Source organism: Cebus imitator, unplaced genomic scaffold, assembly GCF_001604975.1.
Source record: "Cebus imitator isolate Cc_AM_T3 unplaced genomic scaffold, Cebus_imitator-1.0 Scaffold202, whole genome shotgun sequence".
Lineage (NCBI taxonomy): Eukaryota > Metazoa > Chordata > Mammalia > Primates > Cebidae > Cebus > Cebus imitator.
In genome coordinates, this window is record NW_016107517.1 from 3,556,750 (window position 1) to 3,573,598 (window position 16,849).

Below are 16,849 nucleotides of genomic sequence, written 5' to 3' on the forward strand. Positions count from 1 at the left end.
AAAAAAAAAAAAAAAAAAAAAAAAAAAAAAAAAAAAAAAAAAAAAAAAAGAAAAAAAATTCAAAGAATACAGCAAATTTACTTTTCAGCTATGTCTCTTGCAATGTACGAAGGGTATAACTACTGTACACTGAGAGAACTGAATTCAGAACCTGTCTGATTGTAAATCTGATAAATTCTAAAAGCAACAAAGCTTCTTAGAAATGCTTGGGGGCAGCCTACCATCTGACTGGATTGAGAAGGCCTGGAAGGCCATCTCCTCAGGGTCTTCTTGGAAACATATCACTGGGGGGGTGTGTCTCCCAACACCATTTCCAGGAAATTTTCGGTTTTACTACAAGGTCCGTCATATCCACTTAATTTTCATAGACAACCTCTATTTCAAATATTTTCCTTTGCATCTTCACGTACTATTGAAATGCTCCAAAAACAAGTATAATTGACTATTATGTAGCTAATAAAATTACGTTTACACTAAATTTTTAATGTCATGGAAAAATGCTTATGTTCAGGTTAAGATAAACAACCAGAATAGAAAACTGTAAAACGGTATTATCTCAAACATGTGAAAATGCATTGAAAAGATTTAAAAGCTGGAAAATATCTCATGTTAAGACATGGAAACAAGGCACCTTACACACTGTGGTTGGGGAGGTGAATGGGCATAGCTTTTTTAGTCCTCAATTTGGCAGCATCTATCAATATTTCAAACAGATGTGCCTTTACCCAGGAGTCCTAGTAATCCCTGACCTAGAAAATCTTGAAATGTACACAAAGATATACAGAGAAGGAAGTTAATTCAAAAGCTGTAATAGTGAAAAAATGGAAACAAACCCAGCAGATTGTTTATTAATAGGGATGGGTTAAGTAAATTATGTCCTATTTGAACTTCTGAATAATACTCCTTAGCCTTTAAAAATAAGGAAGTAGATATGTCATGAAAAATCCATGCCATATTAAGTTGCTAAATAATATACATAAAATGAGTTCTAGTTTTTAAAAGTGTACGCGTGTGTATATGTAAATGCACCAAAAATGACTAACAGAACATGCCCCATGGTTAACAGTCATTACCTCCTGAGAAGGGTGGAGAGTTATGGGATGCTTTTGTCTACAACAGAAAACCTAACTCAGCTTGCTTCATCTGGCAATGGTTTCATGATCTCATAAATGTTCGAAAACAGACACTTCCTTTGGTAATCCGGAAGGTCAAGGGTACCATGGAGACCCCCTGCCCCCCTCCCTTCTTCACCTTTGCATTCTTCCACAGGTCAGCTGAGACCTGGCCAAGCCCCTCTGGTGGCTGTTGGTTGCCCAGTTTGCAGGTATTATGGCCACACATCACAGTATCCAGTGGCAGGAAAGGGCTGTTTCCTTTCTTGCCTCTTTTAAGACCAGGGAAACCTTCCCAGATGCCTCCCAGTAGCCCACCCACATCGTATCGGCTAGAACAGGATCCACATGCTCACCCTGAGCCAGTCACTGGCAAGGGCAGCAGGCCTACCCTCACCAGGGTTTCCCGGCAGATCAGATAAACGTCCTGAGGCAGGTGTGGGATGGCAGTTTACTGTACAAAATCCCGTTTCTGCTAGGCAAATAAAAGCTGGGGAGATGATTATTGGGTAGGCCACAGGGATGAAGGGAATTTTTTTCTCTCTGCTAGAAATGGTTCTGTGCTATTTGAAAATGTTTACAAGATTATATCCACATGCTTTTTCGGACAAACTAATATAAAAATATTTTAATGCACAGGAAAAAACACTGAGAATGGAAAATATATCTTGAAATTGAGGGTTTTCTTTCTTCTTTTCTATCTTTTCCAAAAACGATGTATTTTTATAAACAGAAAAACGATAATTTTTAAGATGACCTCAAGCTCTTAATATTTTACCACCAAGGGACATAAATATCCTTCATAAAATTGTGCACGTCATTTTTGGCTCAGAAGAGGCTAGAAGAATCACGCGGCTAGGTTCTGTTACCTCGTCACCTGTCTGCCTGCAGATGGGCTTGCGTCTTCTGGAAGCCTGGATGATTTTCAGTGGTCTGGGAAGACTATCTGCCATGGTCTTCAGCAAAGCAGCAAAGTCCACAAATTGGGTCCTGGGGCCAACCTCCCACCTTCAGCCCCCACCACTGCTCTCATTTCTGTCCTGGTACTCCCATGCTGGATGCCTTCCTTTCTCTCTCTCAGCTCCACCCTCACCCAGGCCTGCCTTGGTTCCAGGGGTTCCTTTACTTTTCCTTCCCACTAAACATCAAACTGCCATTGTCATCCTCTTAGAATTTGGTTTTCAAGGTTTACTTTTAGGGAACTTGGAAGGCAAGTGGTGGCAAAGAAATTGCCTTTGCAAATAATAAATAGAATACCAAAATATATTTTTAAAAAGCAGAGTGGGGGCCGGGCGCGATGGCTCACGCCTGTAATCCCAACACTTTGGGAGGCCGAGGCGGGCAGATCATGAGGTCAAGAGATCGAGACCATCCTGGCCAACATGGTGAAACCCCGTCTCCACTAAAAATACAAAAATTGGCTGGGCATGGTGGCGCACGTCTGTAGTCCCAGCTACTTGGGAGGCTGAGGCAGGAGAATTGCTTGAACCCAGGAGGCAGAGGTTGCAGTGAGCTGAGATCGCGCCACTGCACTCCAGCCTGGCACCTTGCGAGGGAGCGAGACTTTGTCTCAAAAAAAAAAAAAAGCAAGAGTGATGCTGGTTCAAGTATTTTCAGGGCCACCCAGATGACCCCTCCTAATATCAGGGTGAAGAACACCATTGCCTTAGAATATCCGTTTCTCCTAGATGGCGGAAGGAAGCAATCATCTCAGAGCGTGAAGCATAAAAAGCACCCCAGGTGAATTCCAACATGGCCTGTACTAGTTTCAAGTAACTCATACTATAGTGGAAAGACCAATTGATGGCTTTGATCCTAGAAAGTGCCCCACCAGGGAACAGACCAATGCCCCTCAAAGGGGAGAGGTGTTTGCCCTCTCCACTATATTTTTAAAGAGCACCTGATTGCTGCTAGCAGTCTTGATCAACAGAACCTACAGCTTAAGTACCAGGAACAGCTTCAGATGAAAATATCCTAGGAAGGGCTTTCAACAAAGCTAACTAGAAGCCAGGAGATTGCAGGGGAGGGTGGAGATAAGCATGCTCCCAACAATTCCATTTTGCTACTAGTTAACTTCCACAGCTGCCTGCCCTCCGGCTCTAGCCCGGTTCTCCATATCCGGCCTTGGATTTTCTGGTTAACCAAATTGAATCTCGAAATTGGTGAACTACATAGAACATATTTTAGGAACCTCCTCGTCCTCCTTGCTTTCCAGCCTCCTCTCTCTTATCAACAGCAATACAAGCAATCACTTTTGTTAGGCCTAACACGCGTCCTTTACTGGTAATCCTACAAACTTGGCAAGGTAAGCATCATTTGCACTGTTCTTCTGACAGGGAGTCTGAATCTCAGAGAGGTTAAAAATTCCCATAGCTGAGCAGGGAGGCTATGCAGGGTCTGTCTGACTTCAAAATCTGCACTTTATTTCCTGCCAAGTCACAAGGTTCTCCATTCAAATATGACTACAGGTCAATGTCAGCAATGTGGAAGCCCTCCCAGCAACTCTCATTTCCTGGGTCCTTCTCTGGCCACCACCCTGCAGAATGGCATCCCAGAACCTCATTTTCAGTTTCCAATCCCTCCCTCTCTCCCTGCCACCTCATCTTGTTAGCTCCTCAAGGGCAGGTACAACCCATCTTCTCATTTTTATATCATCTGGGCTCTCTAGGTAGCACATGCTCAGTAAATATGCTGAACTCGATTCAATGCACCCCAGAACCTTGCCAATATGCAGCATCTGGCAGCCGTGAGAAATGCAGCTCAGGTCCTCTCCCAGGTGTCCTGAGTTAGAATCTGCATTAGCCAAGGGCCCCAGGTGATTCTCAGGCACTACAATATCCAGCATCCTCTGTCTCCTTATACAGAGTTTTTTTTCATACCAGTGTAGAAGATCAACACTCTCCTTTCTATCCTGAACCATCAAATGGAACCACCCATTGTTTTAAGACTTGCAAAAGTTCAAGTGGTCTCTGGGGGAACTTCACCTTAGAAATGACTTTGCTTAAAATGCCAAGTCGTCGTAATCTCAGTTAAAGAATTCAAGTGAGAAGCAGTAGTGCCTTAGCTAAAGGCTGCATTAAAAATCCCCCTTTTAAACATACACTCATATTTAATACATGTTTATTTAGTGCTCTGAGATACTATTAATCATCATCACCTTGAGATTTAAAATCGAATTACTCATAGTTAAGTACTCCATTAGCATTCAGAAATTTCTAACCTTTGGATAGTGATCACTAACAATTCAGCTCATTTCCCACACCTATTTACTGAGCATCTATTCTGAACAAGGACCCATCGGGATGAGACGCTGTGGAGAATATGAAATGTGACAGTCCCTGACCTCCCATCTTTGCTACAAATAGAATGAAGATCAGGAACATGCTAATCAGACATTTCTGTAAGCAAACAATGCACCAAGTACCATATCCACTATTTAAATGTGAAACTCAATTAGATGCTTCCTATGATGCAGCCAATTAAACCATTAGCATAAAGCAGCCTAGAATACTGAGTCACTGGGCTATTTTCAACACCTCGAAATTTGACCTCTCTTGGGAAAGAAGAGTCACACCGTGCATGGAATTAGCACAGGACAGTGTCTCGATCACATTGGGAGAACTGATGATTCCTGTAAAGAACAAAACACATGCTTGTTTTAAAAATTAAGAAAGAAGACTTAGCCCTTTGGGTTCTTAAGGTTCAAAATCAAGACTCTAAAAAAAGTGGACATATAAAGATTGTGATATTAAAAAGGATATTCGTGCCTTATTATTTTAATGTGAAGAAATTAACTTTCAGTCTTTAACCTAATAAGTTGCGGGTGTTGAGTGAGCTATAAAGATCACCAAGAGTTAAGAAAGATTGTTTAAAAAAATAAGGTGAATTCAGCTTAAACATGGCACACATCAGGTGACGTGTGTTATCTTTGACCATTTTCATCATTTTCATTATTAAACAGCAGAAATTTTGTTAAAGGGTCCAAACGTTTTAAGATAACCAAATGAACTTAAAAACAATTGTTGTTTCCTACATAAAGATCAATTCTTTAGTCACCATCTGAACACTCTCTCATCAGACCACTAATTAGTAAAGGCTCACTTGGTTCTTTTTGGCTTGTTTAACTCTTTGGGGGGTAACGTTTTATTAATGACATATTTCCTCTACAATGTATTCCCTTCTTTCACCTCCACAGGAGCCCCTCTGGGAAGCAGTGAGAATAAAACCTATTCTACATTTATGCACAGTGAGGCAGATCAGCAAATAAATAGAGGCATCGATTTCGAAGAAGAAAATGGCTAAAAGCAGCGCATTTACAATTCTTCTAAGCCATACTCCACATCTCTCTGTGAGATGGAAGATAATTACTGAATGTCTTTATGTCGCACACTTTATTTTTAACTAAATCTTTAAGTAGACTGCTGAGAGATACCAATACTTCTACTGGCCCTGGTTTAGCACTGTAATGAAACACTGATTTTTTGCTTTTATAAAATAGTTGTGAAGGTCAGGATATCTCTTTTCAACATTACACTGTTTATTTGGGGGTTATTTTTGGCAAACTTTTTTCCTTTAAGGAGATCTTAGTGGCAGAAAGATGGAGCTAGTGTGTGCATTTGAATGTGAACGGTGCCTCCCAAGGAGGGCAGCTCTGTGTTTAATGCAAGCCATAATTAGTTGGTCAATTCACTGATGGGGACCAAGTTACAGTGAGCGAGACAGAGGTGCTGGCAGAGCTGTCTTGCTGGGAACTACTTTAGAGCTAATTACCTGGGAAGTCCAAACAGGAAAAACCTTCCTATTAAGAAAAATAAGGTTTGGGTTCCAAATGATCATGACGGTTTAGCTCATCTCTGCTGATTAAGTTAATTTAATAAGTACTCCATGTTTTACCCATGAGAAAACAGTCTAACCACTTTAATGAAGTTGAGGTGGATGCCAAAGCAGCGGGTAAAAACGAAACTCCCCTCCGGGACCCTCCTGAACACCTGTTGAACTCCACGTCTTCTAACTTTCCGTACTAAAGCCTCCCGGATACAACCTGGGGAGTGTTTAGACTTCGTGGAAGTGCGTGTGTACATTCAAGGTTTCCATCTTGCTTAATCAACAAAACTAGTTACTAATTATTTATGAATCACAGGGCTGAAACAAACTTTCTTACCTTGAGCAATTAAGGAGTGGCAAGCAGAGGAGCGGGGCTGGTTTTGAATTTAGCCCTGTGGTGTCTGTCCCTTCCCTGGTTACCGACCTGCCCAGCTCTTCAGAAAGGTCAAAGGTGCGTCCCTCCTCGGCTGGGAAAGGGGCCATCTCTCAACAAAACGACACGCAGACATCCAACCTGGGGAGCACCCGAGGGGGGCAAGCGACGCGAGGAACCGGGTTGCAGGCTCTCTGCGCGCACTGGGGTTGGGGGCGCCAACTCCGCACCCAATCCCGCCCGGAACCAATTCCGACCTAGGGACTCCGAGAGGCCGCGGGCCCAGGACGCGCACGCCGTGCTCTCCAGGGGTCCAGGACCCCTGACGTTTCGGGGGTCGCGCGATGGGGCTCGAAGAGAACAGCCGGCAATCCCTAAAGCTGCTGCCCTAGGGCACGATCACTATCCACCCCGTCGGACACCCCGAGGACCCCCAAATTCCGAGGCACGGGTGCCCAGTCCTCTGCCTTCTGCGTCGAAACGCGCCCGGAACCCACCGGCCCAGCGGTTGCTACCGTCCTGCAAGATGCGAAGCCCCACTCGGCCTGTGGGTGGTGGGGGGGAACCCACCTCTCCGCGATCCCGCGTCCGGGTTCCCCGGCGCCGCGCAGCCTCGCGCCAGAGCGCCCCTGGCTCCTGAGCGCCCCTCCGCCCCCGCGCGTCCTCCACGCCGGCGAGCAGGTGACCGAGTCCTGCGATCCCGCGTGCACGTACTCCCCACCCCGGGTCCTCCGCGCCCATAGGTGCGGCCCCTTACCTCGGAGCGGGCCGGAGCGGCCCCGCGGGGCCGGGCGCGGACTGGGCCAGGGAGACGCGCCTCCCGCCGCCACTGGGAGCCTAGGCGGCGAGCGGGCGCTGCGAGCTCCTCCCGGGCGGCGGCGGGAGGCGCTGCTCTCGCTGCCGCCGCCGCCGCCGCCGCCGCCGCGGCTGCGGGTTTCCGAGCTCCGCGGCCGCCGCTACTGGGCCGCAGCCGCGCGGGTCCCTAGGCTCCTGCGGGAGGCCGGCTGCTAGCGCGGCAAACTCTTCCGCACGCAGAGCCGGCGGGGAGAGCCGCCTCCGCCTCTGCCTCCTCCCCAGCCTCCTCCCACCGCCCTCCTCCCTCTCCACCTCCCCCTTCTCCCCCTCCTCCTCCTCCTCCTCCTCCTCTTCCCCCTCCTCCTCCTTCCCTCGCCTGCCTCCGCCTGCAGGGTCTCTCCTGGCCCCGACCCAGCCTGGGACTTAACCCCCGGGCGCACCGCAGGCAGACGGACCCCCGGGCCCCTAGACCCCTGGCTTCCACGGGCGGCGCAGATACCCGCGCGTCCACAGGCCGCCGCCGCCTCTGCTGGGCTGCAAGGGACGTGCGGCAGGGTCTGGCCTGGGGCGCGGGGTTGGGGTTGGGTGCCGGGGCTGGGGGAGGGGGGGTTGTGCTTCCAGGTGAGCCGGCCCGGAGGAGAAGCAAGTGGACCAGAGGCTGCCAGCCGAGGTCCCATTAAAGTTGTCACTCGGGGGGAACAAGGAATCTTCCGACCCCGCCTAGTGCAGACCCTTGCAGTGCGGGCCGCCACCCTGCTATCGCGCGCGGGGGGTGAGGGGGGACGAACACGCGACTGTCACCCCCTCCACACTGTCCTCCAGGGGTAGGACTGCGCGCAGGTCTCGACCCAAGGTACATAGCGCGTCTCTCTGCTGGGACCACTGCGATTTTTCAATGAGCGGCGGGGGTGCGGCCCGGGGGCAGCTGGGAGGCGGGGGTCGGGAGAGATGCGGGCGAGCGGTGCTCGCAGAAGGACAGCAGTGACTGCTGGGGAGGAATAACCAGTGCCTGTTTTAAGGCGAACGTAGCTGGTCCGGAAAAATGGGTCAAGGATGGAGAGGAACCGGCTAATTGCCCCCCTCCCCGGCAGAGGTACGTGGGGTGTGGGGCTGCGGCCAGGAGCGCGCACTCGGAGCTCCACTCTGCCTCTCCCTCCCCTCCTCCGCTGCCCTCCTCTCCTTTTGCACCAGTGCAGGAAATGTTCCACTGACCTACATATTTTTCCAAACATACGTGACCTTTTTTTTTTTTCCCTCTGTGGGAGGAGACAGGCGAGAATCCAAGAAAAAGAGAAGCTGGAGAGAGGCGCGCGCGAGAAACAGGGAGGCTTTTACCAAGGCTCCCGCAAACACCAAGCGGAGGCAGAGGTACAGGAATAGTTCCCGGGAGTCGGGGCTGCTGTCTTATGCCCTTCGGGGCTCCAAGACTGAGCCGGGTGAAAACCGGAGACCGTGTGCCCCGCCGAGGGCCAGAACCGTGGCCGGTTTCCCCTCCACCCGGGCGGCTGCGTTCACAGAGGAGAGGGGCCTCAGTGGAAGCCCGGCGGAGGGGAAAGGTCCCCCTGCCCGCCCCCACGAGGTCACCTCTTCTCTGACATCGCTTAGGTGCCTGGCCCCACGCTGCGCTCTTTCCCTCGGACATCCTGGCAAGTGGCACTGGAAGGAAAGCGCCCCCGCTGGCCCTTTTCTGTCATACTCGATTTTGTGGCCAGAAGGGGCCTCCTAGGGCCTTTGCCCCGAGCGCACCAGGCCCTACGGTGCACTGGGGATCGCCCCCGACGCGGTTACTCTGACAGTCGTCCTCTCCCTCCAGTTTGAAACGTGCCCTCTCCCGCGCAGACCCGACCCGCAGCGCCTTATTTGGGCATGCAACCCCACACCGTCAATTAGATCAAAACGTTCACACAGAGCTCCTTTTTCCCCCCCTGCAAAGTAGGTCATTCTCTTTATTTCCCACTTGTATTATTTTTGTCTAATTCTCCTCCTGAAAAATAATCAGCTACAAGGAGCTTTGAGCATCCTAAGAGCAGCTGTTATTCTCAGGCTTGCTTCTGACTTGGAGGGCTTTTCAAGAAAGAGGAGGAGGCATTTGGCCCGTCATGATTTTGAAGTCCCTCCCTTTCCAAAAGAAAAAACGTTTTTTTCCGATGTATTTTATTTTGCTTTGTTTTTCTACCCTGTCCTTTTCCTCCAGGCAAGTAGGTTTCACCCTGCGTTTAGAGCGTGGCCATGACTAATATTACTAAAGGCTGAAGTTGTATACTTCTAACCACTTTTAAAGCAGAATTTAAAGTCACCTCCCTTCCTTTTTTGCTTTGGACAAGATTCCAACTCCCTTCCCCTACTCCCTTTTTGGGAACTTGTTGAACAATCATGAAATGGTCTTTCAGGAAACCTGAAATATCCTGTAGTAATAACTCATCAAATAATTCTGCTGTGCAAAAAGTATTTTTGCTGTGGTCTTTGTTTCTCTGTTGTCCAGTAGATACCCCAACTAAATGTGGGTTCTGCCTTCTTAGTCTTGGAGATGATGTGTATGTGTTTGCCATGTTTATTCCAAATTCCATCCCATTTCCTAATATTAAACCCACCCAGGTGGGAAGGATACCTCTAAGATAGGCCACATATCCTATCTTCCCAGAAGGCAGAGTGGATTCTGCAGCAGAGAAGCCAGTTAAACTAGGCAGTTTCCCCCATGTACAGAAGAGAGCTCCAGAGGAGGGTTGACCCCATGTTCATTCTATGCATTTGAGAGTTCAGTTCCTTTTACTGATATCTGTTGAAGGTTTGCCATGAGTCAGGCTGGGCTTGGCCTGTGAAGGATCAAGAGAACATGAAGGCAGTTTCTGTACACAGAGGGTTTACAATGTTGAGGCAGGCATAAACATGAGCCAAATAGAGCTAGGGCCAGGAAAGCCCTCCAAATCAGAAGTAGATACCCCATGGGTGCTGAGGAAGGATTCAGGATGAGCTTCTTGGAAGAGGTGGCATTGGTGCTTGGATTTTTCACTAACCAAATAATAAAACCAAGCTACAATAGATCATAATTCGTGCATTATTCAAAATGTGCAGCATGGAGCAAAAGCCATTTCAAAACTGCATGGCCAGTTATGGGACAGTCTCTCAGGGTCCCAGTCATTGGTCCTTTAAAAGAACATGGCTTTACTCATTGAATGTTGCCTTGATGTGTTCAGGAACCCCAGATATTTTTCAAAGAATCAAAATGTATGGAAGGGAGGATCAAAAATGTTTGCAGTCAGTTCTATCAGTCTTTAGAGAGATCAGTAAAATAATTCAAAGTTCTCACAGTCAAATTGGATAGTCTTTTCCATCATAGAAGTTGAATCTGTGGCATATCCTAATCTAAAATATGGATACATTAAATTTTCAAAATACGTATTGGGTGACTATGGGTGTTCATTTACGGTATTACATAAGGGCAAGAATGTGTGGGCTGCTATATGAATTATAGCACTAGCCCAGGGCTTGGGACTCTTGTTGTGTATACACATTCAGTGACTTCAGCACAAGCTTTGGAACAGACAATAAGAACAGGGTTAGCACAGTTTTTCTAGTTAATCACAAGGTGGGAAGGCAATCTTCTTTCATGTGAATGCCCAGAAGCCCATTTTTGGATTCTTACCTCTGAGTATCAGTTTTCACTTCAAAACTCAGAAGAAAAATAAAACACAATACTATACCATGCACCATTGGGTAGAATAATGTTATGCTAGAGAAGAAAATTGTAGTTATCAAGGCAAAGGGAAGTTGGGTCCATATAAACATGAAGAAGAGGCCTTAGAACCCAATAATTGGAAACTGACTCAGAGGCCAAGGCTTATGAAGAGTCCCTTTGAAAGAAAGACTGGGGAACACTTATCAAATATCAGTGTTCGGCTGGGCACAGTGGCTCATGCCTGCAATCCCCAGCACTTTGGGAGGCTGAGGTGGGCAAATTGCTTGAGCTCAGGAGTTTGAGACCAGCTTGGGCAACATGGTGAAAACCCATTTCTACAAGAAAAAAAAAAAAAGAACCAATAACAAGGTTAGCACCTTGATGTGCTGGTTCTGCATAAGCTTCATGAAATAGAACAGTGCAGGAGGCAGCAGGCTCTCGCCCTCCTGCCTAGGCCTGAGGATGCTACCAGGAGACAATCAACGCCTTGTGCAGCCTGCCTGGTAAAGACTTCAGTTGGCTTTTGTGCCTATTAGACCATGTGGTTGGCAAATTAAAGAATAAAGTAAATTTCCTTACAAAGATGTGTGGAGGAGCCAGATAGGAAAACTGGGCTGGAGGAGCCTGGAGGTGATAAAGCCCTAAAGCCTTAGCACAAACATATACAGACACACAAATCTGAAAAAGAGGTGAGATTATTACCAATACAGGCATTTGAGAATCATATTTCCTTATGCTTAAGCCCCCCCCGAGGGATTGTACATTTTCTCTAACAATAAAGTGTGATTTTAGATCCTATCTACTTCTAAGAGGATTTTTATAAATAGACGTTATTGTTTTGAGCAGCTTTTGGCTCTAAAAAACTGAGAGGAAATACAGAAAGGTCCCATACGCTCCCCATGCACAGCCTCCCTCACTCTCAGCATCTCCTCCCTGAGTAGTAAGTTTATTATATACGTTGACATATCATATCCACGTAGAGTCCATAGCCGACATGAGGCCTCACTCTTGGTATATTTGGTCAAATGTGTCATGACACAAATCCACCATTATAGTATAATACAGAATAGTTCCACTGCCCTAAAAATCCTCTATTCTCTGCCTATTCATCCCTTCCTCCCCACTAACTACTGGCAACAACTGATCTTTTTATTGTCTCCATAGTTTTACCTTCTCTGGAATGTCATAGAGTTGGAATCATATGGTGTGTAGCCTGTTCAGATTGGCTCCTTTCAGTTAGTAGTATGCATTTAAGGTTCCTTCATGTCTTTTGAGTCTTGATAGCACTTTTTTTTAAGGCATTGAATACGATTCCATTGTCTAGATAAGAGAATTTTTAAATAATATTTTACTTAATGTTTTCAGTAATAAAAGGTGACATTTATCTAATACTTATGTGCCAGGTATTTACATTACCTCGTTTCATCTTCATAAGGTCCTGTACAAAAAAGTGTTTAATTATTCCCAGTTGGCAGATAAGGAATCTGACTTAGAGGCTCAAGGTGCCCTCAGTCCCTTGGCAAATGCGAGGCAGAGAAGGACTTGAATCTGACTCTGATGACTGCCAAGCCCGGGCTCTCTCCCACCCAGCCCAGCACACCACCACATCTGATGCCAACACAAAGATATTCATGGCATCATTCACTCTCCATGAGATCTTGCTGGGTAACGAACTGATACCAAAGCAGCGTTACACACTTCTTGTCTCTGTTTTCTCTCATCCTCCCCTCAATGCATCAGTTATTAATATCTTTACTCCATTCTTAAAGCGGCTGTCTTCCAAGTGCTTGAAATAGAGTTCCAGGATGAAGGACTGGGTTGGCAAAAGAGCAACACTAGGTCCTGATAATTCATAGAAAGAAATGAAGTCAGTGGGTTGATACATGGGTTATTGGCATGCTGGCATCTCACCAAGGGCACTGTTTGGACTTTGGCAACAGACTGGATGGGAGTGTTCTTTTGTAAACACATGCAATTTTCAAACCAGTTCAGGGCCTTAGGTTGGGAAAGGATGCAAGTTTCTCTTATTAAATGGAAAGTTTGGGGGCAGGTCAAGCCTGCTCCTCTTGGCCCAAGAACGTGGGACCAGTGTAGGTCAGCCCAAGGCAGGGTCTTTGTTCAGCCGGTACCTCTGATCATCCTACTGGTTAAAGTAGTGGCCGGGGATATAGCCTTTCTCACTGGAACAGGAACAATTTCTAAATGCTTGGCTAAAATTCTGAGTGCTCCAAGGAGGCATTTAAATGACCCCATCCTAGACAAACAGCCATCACAAGGGAACCTATGGAATGCAGAAGGGACACTGATTTCAGAACATGTAGAAAATAGAATGAAGGAAAGTCTTTTGTGTACCAGGGTGCTGGGGGGAGGAAGGTGCGAGGGCAGCAAATGTGGGGGAACTGTAAATGTACCAGAAGGATGGGAGGTGTTGTTTAGTTCCTGCAGTTAGCTGAGAGGATTTCAGAAGTCACTGTGGAATTGGAACTAGAGTACATTGAATGTAGAAAAATCCACTTCAGCTCTTTCAGGTGTTTGTCCTGGCCCTCCTGCGTGGAGGCTCAAACAAACTGTTGAGATTTGCACTTTTCTAACAAGCGCAAGGAACGCCCTTTAAGAACAGGGCAGAGAAACAGCTGTTTGGAGGCTCAAGCAGCCATCGTCTTTAGTTACTCTCGGCACCTGCATGTTTAACCCAACTATGAAGAGATAACTTAATGTGTTTGCACACGTCTGTTTGTAAAAGCACATACACGCCAAATGGGTATTTCCAGTCAATTTCCTAGTTTAGTTTCCATCTCTGTCTCATTTAAAAATTCTCTGACTTCAGTGCAATGCTGTTTGTTCAGTTTCTACACTAACAAATACGTAATCTGCAATATACTTTGCCCAGGAAGAACATCTAGTGATATGAAATTCATTACACATAGTTCACTTGAAGTGAAAGCTAATTATAGAACCATGTTCTCTAAGGAACTATTTATAGCCCCTCCCAAGTAGGCAGCAGACAACGCATTTCCTGTATGGGTAAGCATTATTTTATTAGTATGTTTCGTTGCAAGACTTTGGTGAGAAAAATGCTTTTCTCAATGGCCCCAGTCAAGCACTTGTGTTGACAGTGAACACGATTCCATGACAAAGACAACCTCATTTGATGTTTTTAATGCACATTTGCTATTACATGTTGCTTCAGATTTCTTCCTTTCCAATCAAATGAAGGCTTTAAAAGGCAACTTTTATTATGGCAACTGGGCTTGATTGTATTTTTACATTCCAGAAATTGGTAATTAAAGTCACCTTTCCTTTCTATTAGTGAGTTACAGATGGTTCAGGGTGCCTATGTCGGGATCAGTTATTAGCGTTTTTATTTAAAGACTTTTCACTTGAGAATTTAAAATGCCAGTAAGTGGCATTTTGTTTTCTTGATCCTTCATAATTCAGAGTAGTGGTTTTCAAAGTATGTCCTTTGGTAGAACAGCATCAGCATCACCTGTGAACTTGTTAGAAATGCAAATTTAGAAGCACCACCCTAGACCTGCACGGGACCTGAAACTCTGGGGAGCCAGCACAGCAACCTGTGTCAATCAGCCTTTCAGGAGATTCTAATGCATATGAAGTTCATTCGAGGTCCACTGGTTTATTCAGTTGGTGATGAAGCTAGTAGGGGTTATTCAACTCTTTTATGGTTTGCACTATTTGTATTGATCTTCCTGTGCCAGGCCCTGGGCTAAGAGCATTATCTTATTTAATCTTCACACCTATCCCCTGAGGGCAATTTTCTTATTATCCCATTTGACAGATGATGGAATGGAGGCCTAGAGGTGTGAAGTTACTTGCATAAGGCAACATGGTTGGCAGGGAGCAGAGGCAGGTTTGATACAAGGGCCTCTCCGCCACCCACACCTGTGCTTTGAGCAGCCTGCAGTTATGCTAGCTTTAGGGGATACTGAGTCAAGTGATTGATAAGAACTTTAAATAAGTCTTCCTCAATTCTTCCCCGCGTTTCTCAATTCCCTGGTTCCTCCCCTTTCTCTCATTGTCACCTTGTCATTTCTTCTCTCTCTTGCTCTTACTCTCTGTCCCTCCCTCCCTGCTCCATGGACATGGGTGCTTTAACATATGATTGTCCTATCATTGATCTCTTTCTCATTAGGTCCTCATTAGAGGCCAGTTTGGTCAAGTCTAAAACATAATGTTGAACCATGACCATCTGACTTCAGGGTGTGTGGTGAACTGGTTGGCTTAATGTGGCTCTCAGATAAGGAGAATCTGGCAGGGTGGGACATTGAGTTATAGGCATCCTGTAACTCTCTGTAATGTGACTTCTCCTATGATGTGCAGGGGATTTGTGAACCGTAGTGGGCTGTGCCTGTCACAGTGCAAAGCAAGTTCTGTAGGCATTGTTTGAACTCACTGGAGCTGGTAGTCTAAAGGAAATGGCACTAACCTGGGTCACCAAGTCAAGAAATAGATGATTGCACTTCTAGATTAACATAAAAATAAAAATATTGGCATAGAACATAGATGACAGGTGTAGAACATTAAGGAAATAGAATGAGAGCACAGAAATACACCCTCATATTTATGGTCAATTGATTGACAACAGAACCAAGACAATTCAATGGGGGAAAGAGTAGTCTTTCTTTTCTTTCTTTTTTCTTTTTTTGGCAGAGTCTTGCTGTGTTGCCCAGGCTGGAATGCAATGGCATGATCTCGGCTCACTGCAACCTCCACCCCCTGAGGTCAAGCAGTTCTCCCGCCTCAGCCTCCCTAATAGCTGGAATTACAGGCACATGCCACCATGCCCTGCTAATTTTTGTGTTTGTAGTAGAGATGGGGTTTTTACCATGTTGGCCAGGCTGGTCTTGAACTCCCAGCCTCAGGTGATCTGCTGGCCTTGCCCTCCCAAAGTGCTGGGATTACAGGCACAGACCACCGCACCTGGCCAAGAGTAGACTTTCTAACAAACAAATAGTACTGGGACTGGATATCAAGACAGAAATGAATGAAGTTGAATCTTTACCTCGCCTCATGTTAAAAGATTAACTAAAATGGATCAACTGCATAAATGTAAGAGTTAAAATGGTAACATCGTTAGAAAAAAATGTAGGTGGTAAATCATCATGACCTTGAATTTGGCAAAGGATTCTACAATTGGCAAAGGACTCTTGTATAACACCTAGAGCACTAGCCACCAAAGAAAAAGATATATTAGACTTCATCAGAAGTAACAACTTGTGATGATACTATCAGGAAAGTGTCAAGACAACCCATGAAGTGGGAGCAAATCATTTATCTGGTAAGGGACTTGTATCTGCAATTATAAAAAAAACTCTTATAACTCAGTAATGAAAGACAAAGAATCTAATTTTAAAACAGACAATAGATCTGATAGACTCACCTGTAGTATATAGGAAGTATACACTTGGCCAAAAAGCACATAGAAAAATGCTCAACTTTATGAATCATTAAGGAGTGTGAATTAAAACCACAATGAGATACCACTTCACATTCATTAGGTTGGCTATAAATAAACAAATTTAAAAAATGGAAAAAAACAAATTTAAAAAATGGAAAAAAATAAATTTAAAAAGTGGAAAATATTTTTAAAATGGAAAAAGTGTTGGCGAGGCTGTGGAGAAATTGAAACCCTCATGCACAGCTAGTAGGAATGTAAAATGGTGCAGACACTTGGAAAACCACAGGGAAGCTCTTCAAAAAGTTAAACATAGAGCTACCATGTGATTAGGCAGTTCCTGGATATGTACCCAAAAGAAATGAAAACAAATGTCCACACAAAAACTTGTACATGAGTGTTCATAACAGCATTATTCGTAATAGCCAAAAATTGGAAACAACCCAAATGTCTGCCAGTTGATGAATGGGTAAACAAAATATGGCATATCTATACATTAAATATTATTTGGTCATAAAAACGAATGAAGTGCAGATAACGTGCCGCCACACGAATGGGTCTTGAAAACGTTAAGCTAAGTGAAAGAAGGCAGTCACAAAAGAAGACAAAGTCAATACCTGAGGATTCCTTTTATATGAAAGTATCGAGTAGGCAAA

At 45.5% G+C, this 16,849-nt stretch overlaps 1 protein-coding gene across 3 annotated transcripts in view; it reads right to left on the bottom strand.

Moving 5' to 3' along the window:
- NPAS2 (neuronal PAS domain protein 2) overlaps window positions 1–7,342 on the bottom strand; it is a 172,248-nt gene extending 164,906 nt beyond the window's left edge. For 2 of the 3 annotated variants that reach the window (XM_017547922.2, XM_037745512.1), the window contains exon 1: window positions 6,274–6,637. In XM_017547922.2, coding sequence (XP_017403411.1) covers window positions 6,274–6,419 — 146 coding nt within the window. In that variant the 5' untranslated portion in view covers window positions 6,420–6,637. Of the gene's footprint in view, window positions 1–6,273; window positions 6,638–7,066 lie in introns of those variants that run through there. The other variant, XM_017547924.2, reaches the window with a different exon arrangement.
- Window positions 7,343–16,849: the final 9,507 nt, after the last annotated feature.